Genomic DNA, 24,791 nt, shown 5'->3' on the forward strand with positions numbered 1-24,791 from the left:
TGTCACTGCTGAGAAAGAGACAGCTGTTGCTGCCACACAGCCAGGGGACTGGGGGGCGGGGACAGCCCTTCAACCTCTCACCATATTAAGTCACAGACTTTCTCTGTGTTCCCCTGTCGCTCACTCAGGAAGGTCTTTGAGACGTTATTTTGAAAGTTGCTACAGACAGCAAGGAGATGAGAATTTATTCTGTTCTACAATCAAATGAGCCATGGCAAGACATGATTCTTGAGAGTCATACCACACAGGTGTTTGGAAAGAAATCCCTGTGTTTTGCTGGTTGTTTCCATGCTTAGCTTTAAAAACAAAACAATTTTACCATGGCCTTATACAACATGCTTCAACTCTTCTATCCACGTCTCCAACAACCTTCCTGGAAAGGTGGGTCTCTTCGTAAATGTCCTTGCAGCCTTTCCCTGCGGTCCTCCCTTGGCATGCACTGCCCCCCGACTTCCAGTCGCGTTCCAGGCCACAGGCATGCCCTCCTGTGAGCCCAAGTCCCGGCATTCTTCAGCTCTTTCCCTCAATCTTCCACCAACAGTGAACCTAAGCCCCAGAGGTCACACGCCAGTTCCAACTGCGAACAACCTCAGAAAGAAAAGCCGCACTGCTTGTTCTCCCATAACAGATCAAGCAATGCTGGTAAGCACTTTGTATGTCCTTTCCCTCCCTCCCTTCCGCATGAAAGAGCAACAACAATCCAGAAATTTCCAGAAGAGGTATCTGAGCACTGGAGACTAAGGAGTTGGTCAAGGACACCAGTCAGGAAATGGTGAGACCTAGATTTAAATTACAGATTTGAATGACTCCCTAGAACACTCCCCTGTACACAGGAGAATCTACTCTTGTTCTTGTTGAAGACTATAGTCTTGTTTCTGAAAATGTGATCATGCTACTTCGAGCATTGCTCCAACACCAAAGCTTCTCAAACCTGAACGTGCACACGAAGCCCTGGGGGACCTGGTCAAATGGCAGCTTCTGATTCCATAGGTCTGAGCTGGGCTGTCCTTCCGACAACACCCCACATGACGCTGCTGCTGAAGCTGCTGGCCGTGCAGCCCCTGACAGCACTCAGGATGCACAGTCATCCCTGCTTGCTTTTCTAATTGTCATGGGGATGAATTCTTCATCACACACACAGTAAGTGTCTCTTATGGTCCCACCACTGTGCCAGGTAATTTGGACACAGAAAAGAAATGGAAACTGAATTTTAAATTACTTAAGCGCACTGGCCGGTACTTCGGCTTATTTTCCTTTTTGTACCCAATATGGTGCTAGACACGTAGCCAGCAACTGGTCAGTGCACGTTTCCATCTCCAACTTCTGACATGGAGCATCCAAGTAAGAGAATCAGTACTGAAGTTCCCACCTTAATCAGCTGCTTCTATCCATTCCCCCTTCCCTTCCTTGCTAAGGAAGCCCTAATTTTATTCAGGAGAATCCCAAACACACACTCTCTCAGCTTCCCTTGTAAGTTGGGGTGACCATATGACTTAGTTCTGACCAAAGAAATATGAGGGAAGACTTTTGGCTTTTCCTTATAAAAGGCTGTGTATGTAACTAGTGTATATAACTGCAGGAAGTAACTACCATGAGGGAAAAGCCTACAAAATCACTTAGAACTTGGCAGTGTCATTGTTGAGCTGCCCAACAAATGTCAGCAGCTTCCTGCCTCGTCTATTTTGTAATGTGAGAAAGAGAAAATCATCTCTTTTAAGTCAGTCTTATTGGGAGTTCTGTACTTGCAGCCCAAAGCATTTCTAACTAGGACTACCCTTTACCCGGCTGGGACATTGCATCCATGGCCCCAGATGGGGAAAGAGTAGGGTATTTAAAAATTAGATGCACAAATATGTTAAGACAGAAAAACTCATGCTTTAAAAATCAATTCCAGCCAAACACCAATCTGAAGCATGTTCCATAACTTGATTTGGATTCTCTCAGAAGCAAATCTTCTGTCTTGCTTTCTTTTTCCTGGCCCTTTTAGCCCACAGACGATTAGTTCATTTCTTAAAATTACTTTAACTCAGGTGCTGATGTGGAGAAAGCTAACTCCCAGGCCTACCTGATAGCTGCCAGCTTAACCTCAATATTCTGCCAGGGCATGTGGACCCCTCAGAGCATTTAGCATGCATTTGGGGTTATCGTCGAACCGCAGGCTCAATATAAACATTAACTCAGGAGCCCGTGAATCACCTAAAAGCCTCAGTGGAAGTCTGGCTCCCCCTTACACTCTGATGCTGATGGGAAGAAAAAGCAGAGCTCTGCATTCTGCCATCCTTCCATTCGGCTCACACACAAATGCACCGGCCTTCTCACTGCTTACAGAAGGTACCAGACCAGGCAGTCTCCTCAGCTCCCTCTGTTTCAGCCAGAGGATGTAGGGAAAAAGATGCTCCTTTTTAAAATATTTTATAGAAACATAAAATAGATATATAACATGAATTAGATATTTATGCATGCATATACATGAAATCACATCTTATGCTAGTTTGGAGTTCTAAAAGGAGAGAAACGAGCAAAAATTTCCTTAATACAAAAAAAAGATTCACCTTTGGAGATTGTCAAATCTAATCCTAAACCGTCAGACCTTAACACTTTCAGCATAAGGGAAAGGGTCTTTTGACTTGTGGGATAAGTGATATAGTGATAAACTGAGCCACCAAATAGTTTATTACCCAAACCGTACCATTCTGACAGTGAAAGAGGCACTATTAATGATTGTGCTGGGAGAATACATGTAAACCAGAATAGACCTGGACAAACTAGGACACACAGTCACACTATAAATTGTCACCTTTCATTTTTCCCCAAGTGCACATAGCTGCATGCTGATTGGGGAATGCAAGTGAAGCTGACTCCCCTGCGTATATTGCAGCCATGGAAAAACATATTCAAATAGTCCATTGCAGTTCCTATGGCACCTCATATCCATGGTCTTGGCTTTAGGAGCGGCTATCAACATCCCCCTTTTGTATATGGGGAAACTGAGTCTCTAAGGGGTTGTAACTTGCCCCCCCAAAACAAAACTTGATGATGGTGGAGTCGGGACTGCCCAAACTGTTTCCTTTCCAAGAAAAGTGGCTTTAACTTGGCAGGTGGAAGATCAAGCAGTCCTACCGAAGGACTCGTTCCATGCCTGGGGCACTTTTTGTGTAATGACAGGTAAGAGCCAGCAGGAACAGAGATCTTGAGAGCCAAACCCAAGGTGGGACTGTTGCTTGAGGGCAGATCAGGGTGGGGGAGGGAGACAGGGAGATTCAACCAAACAGAAGACCAGAAGACGGAGGAGGAGCCCCCTCTGCGTCCTCAGCACTGGGACAGCATGTAGGAACATTTTATTTTACCGATGTTCACAACATACGGATCAGGCAGGCATTCATGCTCCCATTTTTCAGACTGGGTAACTGAGGTTTAAACCAAGTATGTCATTAGGCACCAGTGAGTGGCAGTTCAAAGCTAATGGTCCAACCTTGTGGCATGAGCTCTTCCCACCACATCAAGGTTGTCTGCTTTTGAAAACTGGCAGCTTCAGGACCATCCCCTTCTCTCCATCATCACTGCTGCCCCCTGGTCTGTTCCACCGAAGCTTACCTGCACAACACAGGAGCTCCCTCACTGTTCTCCCCATTCCTTGCCTTGCTCATGCAGAACATTCTCCACATGGCGACTATAACTGTCATTAAAAAAAAAATAAATCAGATCTCCTGGTGATGGTCACACAACCTTGTAAACATATTTTAAAACATTGAATTTACTGATAAAAATGGTGAATTTTATGGTATGGGAGTTATAACTAAAAAAACAAAAGTTGCTAAGCAGCCAACAAAATATTTTTTTAAAGAAGTAAATCAGATCCCACCATGCTGTGGATTAAATCTCCAGTGGTTTCCCATTGCCCCTGGACTAACACTCAGCCTTCTAGAGGCCCTGTGATCTGGGTCCTTCAGTCTCGCCCTCCTTGACTTGTGCTTTCCCCTTTGCTCACGCTGTGCCAGTAATTCCTGGAACACACCATAAGCTCCCAGTCCAGGACGTCAGCACGGACTCTACGTTATGTTGGAAAACTGCCCTCTGTCTCCTCAGGGCTGGCCCCCTTGCGCCATTCAGATCTCAGCCAAAATGTCACTTCCTCGGCAAGGTCTTCCCTGACCAATCCAAACAAGTGAGCCCCTTGCCACGCCAACTTCCATGTCATCACCCCGCCATTTCTTCACACACCTCTGAAATCAGCTCATGTGGGGGTTAATGTGTCGCTGGCAGCCCACCCCACCCAGCGGGTGCCCCAGGGGAACAGGTCCGTGCTGGCCTCCTCCAGAGCTGGGTCTCTGTGTGCGAGCACAAGGCCTGGCAGGAGACAGAGGAACGTGGTTCTTTGGGATGAACCCATCAGAACACTGGATTGTTCCTCTGCCCGGTCACTTTCACTCATGTGGGGTGGAACTGGGCAAATCCAGAAAGAGTGTAAAGGCGCCTGCTCAGTCCTGCTTCCCCTACCCCTCCCTACTGGGAAGCGCTTTCTGAGCCCCACCAAGGAACCACAGCTGCAGACGGCAGAGCTGTCTGCATCGGAAAATACTTGATTTCATCAGAAAGTGAGCAGTTTGAGCACCCCTTCCTAAGGGCCACTGTTTCCCAAATGATTTCAGCTTAACCACAACCTCCAGCAGGTGATTGGATCCAAACATGCAAAACACCAACCAGTCTTAGAAGCCTGCAGGGATTCAACTGTCTTCTCTTTGCAAGCTTAAAACAATTCATAGGCATCGCTTCCATTGAGAAAGCTGAGGCCTGCTTTGGGAACAGGACTGAAATTGGAGCTAATACTTCAAACAACAAAGTAACTGGCTGCCCCCAGCGAGTATTCCATGGGCGTGCGCAGGCTGAGGTCCACCCACACCTCTCTGGGAGCCCCCTGCTGAGCCAGGACACCCAGGCCACGTGGTGGGGGTGCACTCTCTCCCTCACCCACAGGACCATGAACAGGGTGGGTTTCACCCCTGTGACTGGCTTTTCCTGTACGACACAGCTGATTAGTAAGAAAGTAGATTCCCCAGGCGGACCTGACCTAATCACAGGAGCCCTCAACACTTGGGCTTGGCCGTCAGGGACAGAATTAAGAGATTTGAAGCCAGAGAGGAATTTGGTGTGAGGAAGAGATCCCATTGCTGGCTCTGAAGATTCAGGGGACCATGAGATGAGGAATGTAGGGCTTCAGAGAGCTGAGAACCACCCCCGGCTGGCAGCATATGAAGCAGACACTTCAGTCCTACAACCACAGAAACTCAATTCTTCCAACAACCTGAATAAACTTGGAAGAGGATCTCGAGGTCCAGGTGAGAACACAGCTGGACCACACCTGATTTCAACCTTGTGATATCCTGTGCAGAGGACCTGGTCATGCCATGCAGACTTCCGGCCTACAGGAGTGTGAACTAAAAAATGGCTGTTTTTGCTTAAACCACTAAGTTTGTAGTGATTTGTTACACAATCATCGTAGAAAGCAAATTCAGTCCAGTCACAGCGTGGGGAGCAAAAATAACCATGACGATGGTGATGACGACAATCCTGCTAATGGTACTGAGCACTCCCCCTGGGCCTGCCGGCATCCTTCTAAAAGCTTTACACATACTATCTCCACCGATGCTCACCCTAAGCCTTCTGAGACAGGAACAAGTATTTTCATCCTCAGGTGCAGCTAAGAAAACTCAAAAACAGACACTAGAACACTGTCATTGGCCCGTGGTTGTGCAATCCATCCAAGCAGAGCCAGGATGTCAACCCAGGGTGCAGCTGGCCCCAGTTTTGTGCTCTCTGCCCTCACAGAAGGGAAAAGGCTTGGGCCACCTTTGTCAATGAACAGGAGGGTGGCCCAGGCCAGGTGGCAGCAGCACAGGCCTGGAGGCAGAAGGTCTGGGGACTGGAAAACTAGGCAGTCTTGTGGGGATCTGTGCTTTAATTGCTAGGGCTTCTTGACTGCAAGAAACAGAAAAGGAACTTCAAACCACTTGAGAAATAAAGGGAATTCATAATAAAAATATCAAAACAAAACTAGGGTGTCTCATGGAATTACTGAGCTGAGCCAATGATGTTACTTGAACCAGGTTGAAACGTGCCTTCTTTCTGTTTCTCGTTGTCTCTTTCTCCAATCCTTGCCCCCTAGCTTCTTCAGTCAACACAATTGGCAATGACTTCCCAAAATAATGCCATGCTCTAGGTTCTCAGAAAGAGAAAGACCACATCTCTCAGACCCAAGACTAAATTCTCAGGGAAGTAACTCACTGGCCCAGCGTGGGTCAGAGGCTGCCTCCAGCCCAATCAGCTGAGTCCATGTGGTCATCTGATCAAACCTGGGAGCTTCTGCTGCAACTGGTGAAGCACGGAGGGATGGGCAGTGTGCGATTCATGCTCACAGCAATGGAAGGGAAAGGGGGTAAAGTCCTGAAATACTTTATGGGCCAGGCTAATGAGCTTGCCTAATGACTGATCCATTGATGGACTGAAAGGCTTGGCAGAACCTGAATTACTAGGGGACTTGCATATAAAGAAGAAAGCTTTAGGACTCTTAAATCATACCATTTGGAGACATCATCTAGTCCTCTATAATTACGTCCAACCCTACAATGGAGAAACTAAGACTGCCAGAAGCCCTACTCCAGCCTTCCCTCCCACTCAGTTTGTTTTCATGGACTGACAGCTCCTGCAAACACACCCTGCTCCTCTCTTTGGCACATTGTTAAATCCAAGATGATATAATCAACTGAGGTCTAACACATGAATAAATAGACACTGCGTGAGAAATGGAAGGGATTGAACACGCTGTATCTCTAAGGTTATTGCTTGGAAAATTAAAGTACATTTCATGAGCAGCCACCGATTTAGGAAGGCTGTGATGCAGGGGACTATAAAATGAGTGGAGCAGTAGGCTCAGGTCTGCCATTGCTTGCTGGGCCTGGGTGCTGGCCTTTCAGGGGAACTTCTAGCCCTGCTTGCCTCTGACCCTTAGATGCCCCTCCTTCAGAGGAGAATGTAGTTGTTGTTATGTCATAATTTTAGGGTAATTTTGGAAAGGAGGAGGCTGGAAGGAGATGGAGTTCTCCAGGAAGCCTTGGATATGAACTCTGAAACTGACATTGCAAAAGCCAGAAGACTGGGCTTGGTGCTACAGCTCAGTGAATCAAAATGACAGGTAGCCCTGGAAATGGTTTCCAGTGAATGGGACATCTAGGACAGGCTCAAATAATTGAGCTCAATCCCAGCGATGGCCAACTTAGACCAATTGTAGAACAACCCTGAGTTAAAGAGAATACGGCAGGGCAGTGCAATGGTGGCTCAGTGGCAGAATTCTTGTCTGCCATGCCAGAATGGGGTTCGATTCCTAGAGCCTACCCATGCCAAAAAAAAATAATAATAATAACACAGCAGTTCTTGCATTTGCATCTCGGCTTTACCCCGTGAGAGCTGAGGATCTTGGAAAAGCCATTTCAAGTGTCCAAGCCTCAGTCTCCTTGTTGGGGAAGTAACACCAGGGTTGAGGGAAGAATTAAAGATCCAAAGTAATTCAGCACCAAGAAATTCTGTGGCACAAAGCGGCAATCAAATATATTCTAGCATCCTCGTCTCCCGTTTCTTTCAAATAATGGTCTTTGACAACCTCAGACTGGAATTTAAATCTGGCTTCAGCCACTTACTTATCACCCTGGAAATGTTCTAGGTCTAAAGGAACATTTGCAGCTTTAGTCCCAGTGGGCTGGGAAACCTGCAGGAAGGCTGGCTTTATCCTCACCCCCAGCCACTACTTGATGGCACGCAGATGAAGGGAAGGGAAATGGCCACATGCCACGTTGTAAATTCTCGTCACCCCATCTCCTGCCTATGCCCATCCCCACTGTGAAATAATCCCAGAAAATAAAGCAGACTTTCCCCCTAAGCGCAGACAACCTCCATGCCAGGGACATCCCAGGAAACACTGACTAGTGACGGGGTCTCGACTAGACCAGCTCCCCCATGGAGTCAGACTTTCATGGATTTTGTCCCCTGATGAGTCCCAAACACCTAGAACTGTGCCTGGCACATAGTGGGGACTGAATAAATATTTGTGGAGTGAACGAAAGAATAAACAAACTAGTGAATGAGAGCTGACTATGCACTGGGCACTGCGTTAGGGGTTTTATGTACATTAGCTCCTGTATTTATCACCATAGCCCCATGAAATAGCTACACAATGATACAGATGAGGGAACTGAATGAAGGATATTAACTAACTTTCCCAAGGCCACACAGCTGGGAAATGGTTAGAGCTTCCACTATTAAACTCATCTGCCCTGGGTATGATATAAAAAGCTTCCTACCTTGCAAAGATATACAATGATATTAATTTAAATAATCATTTTGCTCTTACATTTATCATTACTCTTTGCCTCCATCCATCCATATAGAAACACAGATGTAGATAAGTCAGAGTGATTATTGTACTCACTTGCTCCTGCTCAACAGCTTTTTATTAGTCAGTCAACAGACACGTATTACTCTCCTACTGTGTGTTAGGATACTAGGCAAGTAATCATGGGAGTGGGGTACGTAGCCTGTGGAGGAGTGGGGATGGGTGCTGACATCTATGGGGCATTTATCATGTGCTGGCCACCTGCATTCCTTGTCTCATTTGATCATTAGACCCTATTGAGAGGTTTATGCTTAGAGACGTCAAGGCATCTTGCCAAGGCCACATAGCTGGAAAGGGGCAACTTAGACCTCTCTGATTTCAGAGCTGCAAGTTCCGGAAGCAACTACAACACCTTCATCAGTCCAGCATTTACTTTTGTAATCATCTGTTTCCTTATTTGTTTTCCTGACTAGACAGATGGTAGAAATTCCATGTCTATTTAATTCACTGTTGTACCTAGCAGTACCAGCACCTAGGACAGTTCCGGCACACAGGACGCAAAAAATGAACATCTGTTGAATGAAAGAACACTTGAAATTTTTTTTTTTTTTGTCTTACTTTCTCTAGGGCCTAACATAAGGCATGACACTGCATTTTTTTAGGAACAAAACCATGTTTAGATTCCTGTTCATTTAACTATGTTTATTTAAACATCATTCAAAGTGCATAAGAAGTATTCTCTGGGCCAAACAACTTTTAGGCAGAAAGGCTGGAATCCTGCCTCTGACCCCCCATGCTATATTACATGTGGCAGTCTTTGAATGCTTTTGAGGAAGACAGACTCTGGCAATGGTGGGCAAAATGTATCAGAAAGGGAAGATGGTAGATGGAAAAAAGAGAAGAACCATCATCAATGAATTAATATGCTGGTTCAATTATGATCTGTGCCATCATATTCAATTTTCAAAATATTGAGCCCATTCTACAGATGAGGCTCAGAAAGGCTAAATGACTTGCCCAAAATTACAGTTAGGACGTGCTAGAGTCACCTGTTAGATACGATACTACCACACAAGCCTCTCAGTCAGTATTCTGTCACTACCGGAATTCTCAAAAAGGGAAAGAATAACATGAGCAGGAACTATGTTCAAAGGCTTCTTGGAGCAGGAAAAGGATGACGTTGGTTTGGAAAGAAAGATCCGAAGGTCTTCTTCTAGATACAGGAACTACAAAGGCTTAGGGATTAAAAAAAAGGGTTGCCTGCTGGGGGCAGAGGTCCTGTAAGTAAAAAGTAAGAACTAAAAGGTCAATCCGGGGGAGGCGAGGGTAGTTCAGCGGTAGAATTCTCGCCTGCCATGCAAGAGACCCAGGTTCAATTCCTGGCCCATGCACTTACCCCCAAAACAAACAAACAAAAAAAAACCCAACCAAACAAAAATTCAACAAATGGTGCTACAATAAAAGGATACTCACATGGAAAAAGAATGAAATGTGACCCCGCATACAGCATACAAAAAAAGTCAATCCTTTCATGCCCTTATTAAAAGATAGTATTAGAATCCTCATCAAGTATTACAAGAGTTACCTCTCGGAAAGAACAGTGGCTTTGGACTCAGAAATTTGGCATCAGATCCTGAGTTTCCAATTTCATAGCTGTGTGTCCTTGGGTAAATGACTCAGCCTCCCTGAACCTCACTTTCATTGCAATATCAAGTGACTAATTGTTCCATGTATACAGTTAAGGGCCCAGTAATTTTTATTTCCCTTTATCTGTTTCTTTCACTGACAAACCCATAAAAATAGAAAGCTCCAGCAATTATCTTTGCATCCAGAGTCTAAGTTTTTGGCATAATCTATTGACTTCAAAATCTTAGGTATTATCACTCTGGAACTGTGCATCCTTGAGCTAAGGCCATCCTTGTCTGAAAGTACAAGGGGGATCAGTAGTAAGAAGGTAAATGGAGCTTTCAGATGCCATAGCTACAAAGGAAAACTACATGCCAATAGAGAAGGCAGGGGTCTTGAAGGTCACTCTGCAGATTCTACCGGAGACAAGTAACTTATGTGGGGTGGAGGTACCTGCTCTCCCCACAGTCCTCCTCAGATCCCCGAAATGGGCCAGAGCAGAGCTAGCAAATAGTTCAGGCTCTCAAACCTCAGTGAAGACTTTCCCATATGCTCCACACCTGTACCACCAAGAGGTTACATTTCTTGCACTTGGATTATTTTTTAACAGAAATAGGTTTTATTTATTTTAAAAGGGAACTCTTATATTACACTTGTTATAACTAGAAGGAAACTGTGAAAATAGGTACAATGAAAACAGAAGACTGTTACTTATTAAATTCCAACCACAGACAGTTGCCCACAGCTGGGTCATTCTTTGTTTAAGAAAAAAAGAAAGAGACAAGGGAAAAGGAGAAGAGGAGAGAAAATGCAAAGAGAGAAAGTAAAGAGGGAGGTGGGAGCAAGGAAGGTCATCTAGCAAGTGATGGTGAAGAATTAAAGTGAGCAAGCAAACAGAACACGTAGTACCAAAACAAGATTCTCCATTTAGCCAGAAGGATTGAAGGAATGAAAAGGTAAAAATTCCCACACGATGCAATTCACTGATACGCAGTGTGCTGGTCTGAATGTGTGGTGGACCCCAGAAAAGTCACGTCCTTTAATCCTCATTCAGTATTGCTGGATGGGAGCATTTTGATTGTTTCCATGGAGATGTGACCCATCCAATTGTGGGTAGTAATTTTTGATTAGATAATACCCGTGGAGGTATGTCTCCACCCATTGATGGTGGTGTTGCTTACTGGAATCTTTTAAAAGAGGAAACATTTTGAAAAGAGTCCCTTTTTGTAGAGCCACAAGAAAGCCAGCAGACGCCACCACGTTCGCCATTTGCCCTTGCAGCTGAGAGAGAAACCCTGAACTTCATTGGCCTTCTTGAACCAAGGTATCTTTCCCTGGATGCGTTTGATTGGACATTTCTATAGACTTGTTTTAATTGGGACATTTTCTCGGCCTTAGAACTGTAAACTAGCAACTTATTAAACTCCTCTTTTTAAAGCCAGTCTGTTTCTTGTATACTGCATTCCAGCAGCCAGCAAACTAGAACACACAGTGTTTCTCTGCTTAGAGTTTTTAAAACGCCGGCCAGCGTCAGGTCGGAGGACCCAGGACCCAAACTCCACTGCCCAGCAGAAGCCGGGGACGTGGCGCTTCTCCCATTTCTCCAGTGTCGTCCTGAAGTCATTTACTGGCAACTCTGGAGCCTTGAGGCAAAGTCCTTTCATTTTTATAAAAGCACAATTTTTATTAGAAAAGCGACATAACCATGGCACAGAATTTAACCAACAAAAAGAAGAAATGGAAAAGCTACCCACAGTCCCATCACCCCATCACATTGGCGTCTTTTCTTTTAGCATTTCCTGTATGCATTTATTTCCATACTTAAAATCACAATATGCATCTTTTTTTTTTTAACACCTGAAGGGTCTTGTCATATGTCCTGAGGAGTGTCAGAGTGGAGGTAAGTCACCTCAACCTATAATTAGTACACATCTATAGCCAATGTCTTGGAAGATAACTGCATTTCCTCTATGATTATTTCCATGGGGCTGCCGAGCCTCAGTTTCCTAATTTTCTATAATCTGGAAGAATTTTTACAAAATTGATGCTATTTCTTTCCTGAAAGCATAGAACACGGTAATCCTAGTTCATGCTAGCACAAACTTGAGCAACTGTGTGGATTAAGTAAGACAGTGTGTGCGCTACACTTAGCACGGGGACTTGCATGGAGAAAGAGCTGTTCCACTTTCCTCCCAAGATGATTCTCACCTCAACCCGGGGCTCGAAGGCGAAGCAGGCCTGGCCTCCTGAGCTCTCTGAAGGGGCCCAGACCTGACTCCTGAAAGTCAGAATGAATTCAGGTCCTGCTCAAAGCTCTTCCATGGTCGCCTCTGCCATACCTCATCACTTTATCTCTATTTGTATGAATCTTAGTTATTTTCAACATTCTGGAAAACTCCTATACTTTCCTCAAAGTCCTATTCAAATGTGCTCTCCTGCAGGAAAACATTCCCTCTCCCTGAAACTTTCTGTTTACATTGTTTCTGCAACTTATTTGTACATCTCTTTTTCACTTTTTTTCTTTTATTTTGTTTTGCTTGGGGAGGCTTCGGGAATTGAACCCAGGTCTCTGGCATGGCAGGCGAAAGCTCTACTGCTGAGCCACCATCGCACTGCCTTTGTACACCTCTTTTTGCATTCAGCAGTTGGACTCTAAATATTCAAGTGTAGTTATGAATACAATTATCAGTAAAAAGTTACAGAAAAGGTTAAAACCCACTGTGATGGTCAGGTTCATGTGTCAGCTTGGCCAGGTGGTGGTGCCCTGTTGACTGGCAGGGCAAGCACTGGCCTGTCTGTTGCTATGAGGACATTTCAGGGACTTAAATCATGAGCACATTGGCTGCATCCACAGCTGTTTACATCTGCAATCACCATAGGGAGTGTCTTCTGCAATGAGTGACTCTTAATCTAATCACTGAGAGGCTTTTAAGGAGGATTCAGTAGAGGCAATCCCTCTTTCTGCTCCAGCCAGCCAGCCTCTCCTGAGTCTTTATTGAGAACCCTCATTGCAGCTGCCAGCTTGTGGCCTGCCCTACAGATCTTGGTCTCTTATGTCTCCACGGTTGCATGAGACACTTCTATAGATCTTATATTTACAGAGGTCTCCTGCTGATTCTGTTTCTCTAGAGAACCCTAGCTCATACACCTACTTTTACCCCCTACCCAACATCTGCCAAAGAGTATATCTAGGTTGCTTCCACCACTCTTCTGAGTTCACATGCAAGGTGATACAGGTTTACATATGTCTCTCACACAGCCGTATCACACTGGGTGTATTATTTTCCTACTTAGTGTATTAGAAATCTAAACATATGAGAACATATAGATGACCACATTCTTTCTAACTATTGCATAGTCTTCCATAATAGAAGCTTGTCACAATGTATTTAGTTGTCCCCAACGTATTTGTTGCTCCATCCTTATCCTCCCCTTCCCAATCAGTTACCTGGATTGTCTGTGTACTTCATTAGACTGTGTGATCCTTAGGATTTCAATGAAATCTTATTTACCTGTTTTCCTCTAACCTAGCAAAGTGTGTCACATAAAGAGATGCTCAGTGAATGGCTGGTGAATGAATGAACGAATGGAGAGAAAAATCAAAGGATGCCTCCAGAACTCAGACATAGAAATGAGATGCCTTTCCTGACCTTTCTTTCCCAGTCTATTGACCTCCAGCATTCAGAGCATGGCCAGGGTCCCTCAGTTACTTTAGGGAAGTACAGCTGCTTACAGTAAACAGACTGCAGGTCCCATTTTCCGATTCTTGTGCAACTGCCTAGAGCCCTTTGGGCAGAAGCAAACCCACGAAATAAATAAATAATTGCTTCAAAATAGTCAAATAGGACATTTCCAATAAACCATTTCTCTACAGGAGAGAAGGAACGTGGGGGAATAAAAAATGCCCAAAGCAGCAAATTTTATGAAGATGTTATAAAGTTGATGGAAATAGATTTGCTGAGAAATGTGCTGCTTTAGCATCCCATCTTCAGGGTACTGCCGGGGTGTTCGTTTCTTTCACGAGGCGGTCACGAAGCTCGAAATACAAACAGCACTTGAAATGAATTTTTTAACAAGCGGGGAGAAATCCCTTTGCTTAGGCAAGCCTATCTCTGTCCTGATAATGGCTGGCCCTTCTTCACTTGTCCTCTTTCTCCAGGAAGCCTGCAATGTTTGATAGATTGTTGTGGTCCCCGCATTTACCCTGCCACACCAATACATCAGATTATTGAAGGGTTGTTCCCTACAGGATTGACACAGCATAGTTCTCTCTGACTTCCAGGACTTTGTGGCCACTCTTCCTTTCGCCTGGAATTTTTTCCTTTGGGTCTGTATTTCCTAACTTATCTCCCAACCTATCAGAACTCAGCCCAAGCACTGCCTCCTCTGGAAAGTACCTGGCACAATGACGTGTGATTATACTGTGGGGTTACAAGTACTGAACTCTTGAGCCTGTATGGGTGAGACTTGCATTTTGTGTGAATCCTGGCAACAGTTTTAAACAATCTGACTGTATTAGTTTGCTAATGCTGCTGGGAAAGCAATATACCAGAAATGGATTGGCTTTTATAAAGGGAACGTATTATGTTACAAGTTTACAGTTCTAAAGCCATGAAAATGCCCAAATTAAGACACCAACAAGAGGTTATCTTCACTCAAGGAAGGCTGACGCCATCCGGAATGCCTCTGTCAGCTGGGAAGGCATGTGGCTGGCATCTGCTGGTCCCTCACTCCTGGCTTTGTTGCACTCAACCTCTGCTTTCTGTGGGGCTTCCTCACTTGGCATGTGTGGGCCTTCACTTAGCTCCTCTGGGACACAATTCTGGGTTCTGGCTTGCTCAGCATCTCATGGGAAGGCAAATAGCGACATTTGCCAGGCTCTACCCATGTCTAGGCATCTGCTCTCTCTGTTGGCATGCCAAGCATCTCCAAACATCTGTGTCTCTGTCTGCTCTGAAGCAACTGCTCTCCAAGCGTCTGCATCTGAGTTTCCTCTAAAATGTTCCTTCTTTTAAAGTACTCTAGTAAACTAATCAAGAACTACCCTGAATGGGTGGAGTCACATCTCTATTTAACCAAAAGGCCACACCCACAACTGCGCATGCCACATCTTCATGGAGATCAAAATCTAATAAAAAGAGTTTCCACCCTACAGTATTGAATCAGGATGAAAAGAAACAGCTGCCCCCACAAGATTGGGTCAGGATTAAAACATGGCTTTTCTAGGGTACATAATAGTATCAAACTGGCACACTGAGTTTCCTTCTGTTAATTTATATAATAGGGATCATATTGGCACCTGCTTCATAATGTTCATGGACAGATAATGTGCTGTTTATAACATGCTTGCCAATAGCCATTGCCTAAGAAATTAGTCATAGTATTATACGTTTTGTCCCCTGGGGCTTCCTCTTCTGCACTGATTTGGGGGTCCCTCCTCTTTATCCTCACAGCCCCCTATGAAAACCCTATGTGCCTTTTATCACACTGCCATCAGTTTACTTGCCTTTCCCACCAGGTGACTGTCTTCTGGAGAGCCAAGTATATCCACGCACTCTAACAGAATTCTGGCCTTAGCCAGAATTTTCTCTTATTTTCTCTGAACAATAGACCTAGAAATTAAGCTGGGCAAGTTTTATATTTCCTTTGGTGAGAGGAGAAAATGTGGTTCAAAGAGGCTGAGTGACTTCACCAGGGTCCCCAGTAAAGATAGAGTCTAAGTGTCTCTAGGGCAAGGCTCCTGCTGCCACGGCCCAGCCTTGTCACTCGGCTGCCCTCTTCACTCCTTGTTTGCTAAATGGGCAGGGGAAATGCCTGGCAAAGGATGAGAAGGCTCCACTCAACCGTATAGTTTGCAGCAAGGAGGGAGAGAGAAACATAACAAGAACAAACACTTACACACGGCTTACCAAGCACCAGGCATTGTTCTAACCACCTCACATATTTTAATTCGTTTAATACTAACCCAAACCCTATGAGCAGGTAATATTATTATCCCTACATATGAGGAAAGAGAGGCATTCGGCCATTGAATGCACAAATCAAAAATACCTACCTACATATAAGGTTAGCATTTCCCACCTCTCCTTTGCCTTCCTAGGATTTACAGCAACTCAGCAGGACTAGTCCAGAGGACAGTTTGGAAGAAGTTTTAGAATGTCAGAAGTTTCCTTGACACTGGATTCCATATCAGTGGTTACCAAATGATGGTCCATAGATCCCTGCCACTCTGTAAGTCTCCGTACAGAATACATGGAAAGTGGATAGCGTTCTGATTTCTTCCTGTTGGCCTCTAGGGGGAGCTCAAGACTCTCCATGCCCTGCTCAGAACAACTCTCCAACACAAGGGGCAAAGGGAAGAGACAACACAGATTCCAAGATTTTGGGCGAAGGTGAGCACCAAGAAAGGGTGATCTCTAGTGGAGCTGGTCCTTCTTCCCCCACTTCATTGGGTGCCTTTTGATTTCTTCCCTTAAGACTTGTTTAAAAGTACTGGGCATGCAAAACTGAGACCAGCTGCATTGCAAGGTTTGTTGAGACACCTTGTCTTTCCCTTATAGTTTTTCATGCACTTTTCTTTCTTGCACCTAAGTAGGGTCATATACAGAGGGCAGAGATTAAGGTGTGGGTTTATACTGTGATCAGAGAAACTCTACAAAGGATATTTCTAGGTATTTCACCCTGTCCAGAATCTTAGCCCCCATTTCCTTTAATAGCAGCACTGATACCCTTCACTTGTCCTTCTATTCCCATATGGGGAATCCATGGGATGATGTGGGGCTGCACTTGCTCCACCCCACCAGGAAGGGACACACCACCCAGACCCAGCCAATCAGCAGATTACCTCTGTCCCCCACCTCAATGACTGGGTGAAGGAAGAGAACGAGTGGAGCAGTCCAATTAGAGGCCATGTAGGGACCTGCGCTGGGAATTTGGGGAGAGACTTTTAGCCAAGAAGGCTCACTGCTAGGACCTAATCCCAGAGCCACCACAGAGAAAAGTAGAGCCAAGGGATTCCCGAACAATGTCATTTGAACCTCTGGACTCAGCCTGGAGTCCTTTAATGAAGACAAATAGAAAGATCAACCCCATGGAGTATCTTCTAGAAATATGATACGTGTTTAGGCTTAAGTTAACACACAGTTGTCTGTGATGGTCACCACCTATGTGGGGACATAATTTATTTTCTAAATGTTTCATAAAGTTTTGCATGTCTGAGGTGCAAAACCTTTAGCATGTTTCCTTAATAAATTTGGAGAATGATAACGTATGGAGTAGAACTTTGGGGGACGTCAATGACCTACTTGTCTATGAACATGAGCAGATTAGAAAAACAATCTCTGAGGAAACACTGGGCCCCACCCATAGGTCACTGCACCATCTCCTAGAGGCATGGGTGGACTCTGAGATGGCTGCAGGCCCCTATGAGCCCATCTGGGACTCCCATTTCTTCAGTACTAACAATATGCAGCATGCAGAGAATCTGACCATGATCAATTTTACAGTGACTTGCAAATTTTCTCCATCTTCATCTATTCCTAGCCTTTGGACAAAACCTCACAAAAATCCACTATAAGGCTTGCCCTCCACTCTCATGGCCCCTGGATTCAATCCCACAGCCTTCCTCTGTAACCCACATCCTAGGTTCAAGTGCATAAACAGGCCAAGTGGAAAAAGCTGGTGAAAGCTATTTTCTATCAAGGAGAGGTAGGGTGGACTGTGGGAGGCCAAAGTTCTCAAACCTTAGAATCTTGCTATTCAATGTGTGGCCCACAGACCAGACCACTTACATTACTAGAAACGCAAACTCTCTGGACTCATCCTAGACTGAATGAATCAGAATCTGCCTTTTAACCAGATCCCCAGGGAATCTGTGCCTGCTAAAGTGTGAGGAGTACTGTTTAGAGGGAGAGAGGAGAGAGGCAGTGTAAGGAGCAGGGAATGTATGTCCTCCCCACAGCCTGGCGATGGTTAAGGGGGCGGTAGGCGTATTCCACTTTAAGGAAAGGAGACACTAGTGAGTAATACAGAAATCACAGGGCTCTTCAAGGAATAAATTAACACTTAAAAATTTAACAATATAAGCCAATCAGGCCTAACAGGCATCTCTAGAACGCTCCATCCAACAACAGCAGGATGCACAGTTTTCTAAAATGCACCATTTTCTAAAGCACATGAAAAACATTCTCTAACATATACCCTATGCTGAGCTATAAAGCAAATCTTAATAAATTTTAAAAGATGCAATAATATTTTTAAGTTATATGGAATGAAATTAAAAATCAGTAACAGAAAAAAATGTTAGAAAATTCACAAATAGGTGGAAAATCAACAACAAACTCATACAGAATCAATGGCTCAAAGAAGATGCCACAAGAGAAAATAGAAAATACCTTGAGATGCATGGAAATATAAACACATATGTGAAAATTTGTGGGATACAGCTAGAGCAGTGCTTATAGGGGGAGTTATAGCTATAATTGCCTGTAATTAAAATAGAAGAAAAATGATAAACCAATAATCTGAGTTTCCACTTTAAGAAACTAGAAAAAGAAGAATAAACTAAACTCAAAGTAAGAAGGAGGAAGGAAATGATACTGATTAAATCAGGAATAAATGAAATAGAGAATTGAAAAACAATAGAGAAAATCAATAAAACCAAATGCTCATTCTTTTAAAATATTTTTTAAAATCACAAAACTTTAACTAGATTTGTCAAGAAAAAGAGAGAAAACCCAAATATCTAAAATCAGAAATGAAAGAACGTACACTAGTACTTTATTAAGATGGCAGTACTTCCCAAATTGATCTACAGACTCAATGCAATTCCTTATCAAAATCTCAGATGTCAAAAATCCTCAATAAAATTCTAGCAAATCGTATCCAACAACACATTAAAAGAATTATACATCATGACCAAGTAGGATTCATCCCAGGTATGCAAGGATGGTTCAACATAAGAAAATCAATTAATGTAATACACCATATCAACAAATCAAAGCAGAAAAATCACATGATAATCTCAATTGATGCAGAGAAGGCATTTGACAAGATTCAACATCCTTTCCTGTTGAAAACACTTCAAAAGATAGGAATACAAGGGAACTTCCTTAAAATGATAGAGGGAATATATGAAAAACCCACAGCTAATATCATCCTCAATGGGGAAAAATTGAAAACTTTCCCCCTAAGATCAGGAACAAGACAAGGATGTCCACTATCACCACCATTATTCAACATTGTGTTGGAAGTTCTAGCCAAAGCAATTAGACAAGAAAAAGAAATACAAGGCATCAAAATTGGAAAGGAAGAAGTAAAACTATCACTGCTTGCAGACGATATGATACTATATGTAGAAAACCCAGAAAAATCCACAACAAAATTACTAGAGCTAATAAATGAGTACAGCAAAGTAGCAGGCTACAAGATCAACATTCAAAAATCTGTAGCTTTTCTATACACTAGTAATGATCAAGCTGAGGGGGAAATCAAGAAACGAATCCCATTTACAATCGCAACTAAAAGAATAAAATACCTAGCAATAAATTTAACCAAAGAGACAAAAAACCTATATAAAGAAAACTACAAAAAACTGCTAAAAGAAATCACAGAAGACCTAAATAGATGGAAGGGCATACCGTGTTCATGGATTGGAAGACTAAATATAATTAAGATGTCAATCCTACCTAAACTGATTTACAGATTCAATGCAATACCAATCAAAATCCCAAAAACTTATTTTTCAGAATTAGAAAAACCAATAAGCAAATTTATCTGGAAGGGCAGGGTGCCCCGAATTGCTAAAAACATCTTGAGGAAAAAAAACGAAGCTGGAGGTCTCACGATGCCGGACTTTAAGGCATATTATGAAGCCACAGTGGTCAAAACAGCATGGTATTGGCATAAAGATAGATATATCGACCAATGGAATCGAATAGAGTGCTCAGATATAGACCCTCTTATCTATGGACATTTGATCTTTGATAAGGCAGTCAAGCCAACTCACCTGGGACAGAACAGTCTCTTCAATAAATGGTGCCTAGAGAACTGGATATTCATATGTAAAAGAATGAAAGAAGACCCGTATCTCACACCTTATACAAAAGTTAACTCAAAATGGATCAAAGATCTAAACATTAGGTCTAAGACCATAAAACAGTTAGAGGAAAATGTAGGGAGATATCTTATGAATCTTACAACTGGAGGCGGTTTTATGGACCTTAAACCTAAAGCCAGAGCACTGAAGAAAGAAAGAAATAAATGGGAGCTCCTCAAAATTAAACACTTTTGTGCATCAAAGAACTTCATCAAGAAAGTAAAAAGACAGCCTACACAATGGGAGATAATATTTGGAAATGACATATCAGATAAAGGTCTAGTATCCAGAATATATAAAGAGATTGTTCAACTCAACAACAAAAAGACAGCCAACCCAATTACAAAATGGGAAAAAGACTTGAACAGACACCTACCAGAAGAGGAAATACGGATGGCCAAGAGGCACATGAAGAGATGCTCAATGTCCCTGGCCATTAGAGAAATGCAAATCAAAACCACAATGAGATATCATCTCACACCCACCAGAATGGCCATTATCAACAAAACAGAAAATGACAAGTGCTGGAGAGGATGCGGAGAAAGAGGCACACTTATCCACTGTTGGTGGGAATGTCAAATGGTGCAACCACTGTGGAAGGCAGTTTGGCGGTTCCTCAAAAAGCTGAATATAGAATTGCCATATGACCCAGCAATACCATTGCTAGGTATCTACTCAAAGGACTTAAGGGCAAAGACACAAACGGACATTTGCACACCAATGTTTATAGCAGTGTTATTTACAATTGCAAAGAGATGGAAACAGCCAAAATGTCCATCAACAGAAGAATGGCTAAACAAACTGTGGTATATACATACAATGGAATATTATGTAGCTTTAAGACAAGATAAACTTATGAAGCATGTAATAACATGGATGGACCTAGAGAACATTATGCTGAGTGAGTCCAGCCAAAAACTAAAAGACAAATACTGTATGGTCCCACTGATGTGAACGGACATTCGAGAATAATCTTGAAATATGTCATTGGTAACAGAGTCCAGCAGGAGTTAGAAACAGGGTAAGATAATGGGTAATTGGAGCAGAAGGGATACAGACTGTGCAACAGGACTAGATACAAAAACTCAAAAATGGACAGCACAATAATACCTAATTGTAAAGTAATCATGTTAAAACACTGAATGAAGCTGCATCTGAGCTATAGGGTTTTTTTGTTGTTGTTTTTTACTATTATCACTACTTTTATTTCTTTTCTCTATATTAACATTTTATATCTTTTTCAGTTGTGTTGCTAGTTCCTCTAAACCGATGCAAATGTACTAAGAAACGATGATCATGCATCTATGTGATGATGTTAAGAATTACTGATTGCATATGTAGAATGGTATGATTTCTAAATGTTGTGTTAATTTCTTTTTTTTTTTCTTTCTTTCCGTTAATAAAAAAAAAAAATCTCAGATGTCTTTTTTTTCCCTGAAAATTGATAGGTTGATCATAAAATTAATATAGAAATGCTAGGGACTCAGAATAGTCAAATAGTCTTGAAAAAAAAGAAGAAAGTTGGAGGCCTCTAATTTCACAACTTACTCCAAAGCAACCACAGTTAAGACAGTCTGATGTTGGCAAAAGAATAGACTTATAGATCAATGAAATGAAATTGACAGTCTAGAAATAAACCCTGACATTTACAGAAAATTGATTTTGAACTATGATACAAGGATAATTAAATGGGCAAAGAATAATCTTTTCAACAAATGGTGCTGGGACAACTGGATATACACAAGTAAAAGAATGAATTTAGACCCCTACCTCACACTATATACAAAATAACTCAAAAATTCAATGGCACTAAAACTATAAAACTCTTCTAATAAAAAATAGGTCTAAACCTTGGTGACCCTTGATTAGGTGGTGGTTTCTTAGATATGACACCAGAAGCACAAGCAACAAAAGAAAAAATAGATAAAATTGACTGTATCAAAATTAAAATTTTTGTTTTTCATCAGACACCATCAAGAAAGTGAAAAGAAAACCCACAAGATGGGGGAAATTATTTGCAGGTCATATATCTGAAAGGGACTTGTTCCCAGTATATATAAAGAACTCTTACAATAAACAGTACAAATACATAACCCAGTCAAACATTGGGCAAAGGACTTGAATAAACATTTTTGCACAGAAAATATAAAAATGCTTATAGAAACATTATCATATCCAAGAGCTGGGAACAACCCAAATAACTATCATTTGACAAACAGATCAATTAAATGTGGCAAATCCATACAATGGGATTTTAGCCAAAAAAAAAAAAAAAAAAAATGGATGAAGTACTGATCCATGCTACAACATGGATGAGCCTTGAAAATATTATGCTAAGTGAAAGAATCCAGACACAAAGGCCAAATATTGGATGATGGCATTTACATGAAATGTCTAGAAGAAGAAAATCCTTAGAGAAAGAAGTTGATTAGTGGTTGCCAGAATTGGAGGGAGGAGCCTGGGAAATGACTCTTTCTGTGGTGATGAAAATGTTCTGGAAGTAGACAGTGATGATGGCTGCAAAACTCCGTGAATATACTAAAGACCACCAACTTGTACACTTTAAAGGGGTGGATTCTATAGTATATGAATTATGTATCTCATTGTAAAGGAGTGAATGCATTAGAGGATGAATGGCTGTTGGCTGGATGGAGGGCTGAATGGATGGATGGATGGTGGATGGATAAATGGAGGGCAGATGGATGGTGCTGGATGGATGGAGAGTTGGATGGATGGATGAACAGTAAATGGATGGAGGGATGGATACATGGAGAGGTGAGTACATGGATGACTGATGGACGGATGGTAAACTAATGGAGTAAAGGTTGAATGGATTGATCCAAAAATGGATGAATTAATGAAGAAATAGATAAATGAAGAGTTGTAGAGACTCCAGGCACAAAACATTCCCTTCCAGCTGTTACATTTCAAAAGGATGTGAGTAGGTTGGGGAGCATTTCATAGTGAGATTCAAGAAAATACCATAAAGTTAAAGGTTAAAGAAATAATCTTCATAAATATTTCCAAATAATCCTATCCCAGGATACAAGTCTGCCTTCCAGACATTCACTTCCTTTCCTTCTTACACAGTCTGATACTCTTAATAACAATTATCACCCTTTCACATAATGTGCATTTATTGTTTATTTCCAAAATTTCCTATAACCCCACTGGAAAGTAAGCTTTTCAAGAGGAGTGATTTTGTTTTGCTCTGTTTAAGGCTGTATTCCCAACTCATACAATGAGTGACATACAGCATGTGCTCAATAAATAATATTAAGTGAATGAATAAATATTTTTATTCCTTGTGGAAAAGAATGGTAGAGTCCTTCTCACACCATAATTTGGACAAAAAAAAAAAAAAACATGCAGAAGACATCTCCAGGCATTTTGCGCAACTTACTCATTATATGTGAAACCCAGCTGAACAATGGGGAAGAAAAGTAGGAATAGATGTCAAACTTAAGCCAAGTGATCTCTTCCCACTGGAAAACTGCTCATCGCCCCAACACAGCATTTCAAATAACATGAAATTTTAGGGAGCCCAAGGCAAGAGGGAGGATGGGGACCCAGGGATACGCATGCAACTGAGCTATGTATCTGGAGTGGGCTGAGAAAGCAGGTGGTAAGGAGAGATTTCCTGAAGCCACTGATCCATTTTGATATACTGGTTTTCTCCCTGAAGGCTGAGTTGCCTCCCCCTTTGTATGGCCACGCTTCCCCACATAGCCATCTTCACCCAGCCTGCTCTCTGCCCGAGAGAGGGCCACCCTGCCTCACCCAGCAGGATCTGCTCTAAGTGGGCCTGGAAGATCCCAGCCCATGGCCCTGCCTCATTGCACATGTGCACCCTGTGTCGCTGCAGATGTTCCTTTGTTCCCCTGACTGGCTCATGTTCTCATCCTCAGCTCTGCAGAGGGCTCCCCAAACAGTGGGGGACTTGGATGTTTTGAAGCAAAGAAGAGAAAAGCAATGTGCAGTCTTCCCTCTTTCTGCTGGAAAGAAGCGGATGCCGGGATGTGCGGGTGGCATGAACAGAGGGGACCGTACTGGCAGGAGCAGATGTGGCTGGGAGCACACAGGTAAGCCGCAGCGGGGCCGGCCCGATGAGGGGTGGGACACTGACCGTGTTGTCCCCAGGGCCCTCCGTACCCGGGCCCTGGCTATCAACGTCCACTCCCGGCTTGGGGCATTAGCTCCACTGGTGTCCAGCTGGGCCACAGAATAAAACTCTCTGTTCGCAGTATGACAGGACCAGGAGAGGGCGAGGGGAGTGAGCCCCTACCCCAGGCGTGATCTTTCCGGGGAGGCTGTGCCGGCTGAGCACAGCAGCCCTGCTGGGAACCGCCCCAGAGCGCAAACAACCCGCTATGCATCGACCAAGGAGCAGGCGGACAAAACGCGCTAAAGCGAGCTACGGAATATTGTGCGGCAGTAACGGGGATGACGTGCAGGTACAACGACAGCCCCGACAGACCTGTAAAGCATGACGCTAAGTAAAAGAAGCCGGAAACAAAAGGCCACATCTTACACGATTCCATTTACATAATGTGCCCAGAATAGGCAAATCTATATATAAAAAGTAGAATAGCAGTTTCCTAAGACTAGGGAGGATGGGGGGGTGCTTGGGGGGAACGAAGGCTATATGGTATGAGGTTTCTCTCCGGGGTAATAAAAACGTTCTAA

The 24,791-nt window shown here is 43.1% G+C and overlaps 1 protein-coding gene across 3 annotated transcripts in view; it reads right to left on the reverse strand.

Annotated features, from left to right (window-relative positions):
- The window catches only part of KCNQ3 (potassium voltage-gated channel subfamily Q member 3), a 303,621-nt gene that overhangs the window by 100,431 nt on the left and 178,399 nt on the right, over nt 1–24,791 (reverse strand). The window contains exon 1 of one of the 3 annotated variants that reach the window (XM_077167685.1): nt 3,595–5,625. The exons of the other annotated variants lie outside the window; for them this stretch is intronic. Coding sequence (XP_077023800.1) covers nt 3,595–3,683 — 89 coding nt within the window. The 5' untranslated portion in view covers nt 3,684–5,625. Of the gene's footprint in view, nt 1–3,594; nt 5,626–24,791 lie in introns of those variants that run through there. 3 annotated transcript variants of the gene reach the window in all.

This window comes from Tamandua tetradactyla, chromosome 6, assembly GCF_023851605.1.
Source record: "Tamandua tetradactyla isolate mTamTet1 chromosome 6, mTamTet1.pri, whole genome shotgun sequence".
Taxonomy (NCBI): domain Eukaryota; kingdom Metazoa; phylum Chordata; class Mammalia; order Pilosa; family Myrmecophagidae; genus Tamandua; species Tamandua tetradactyla.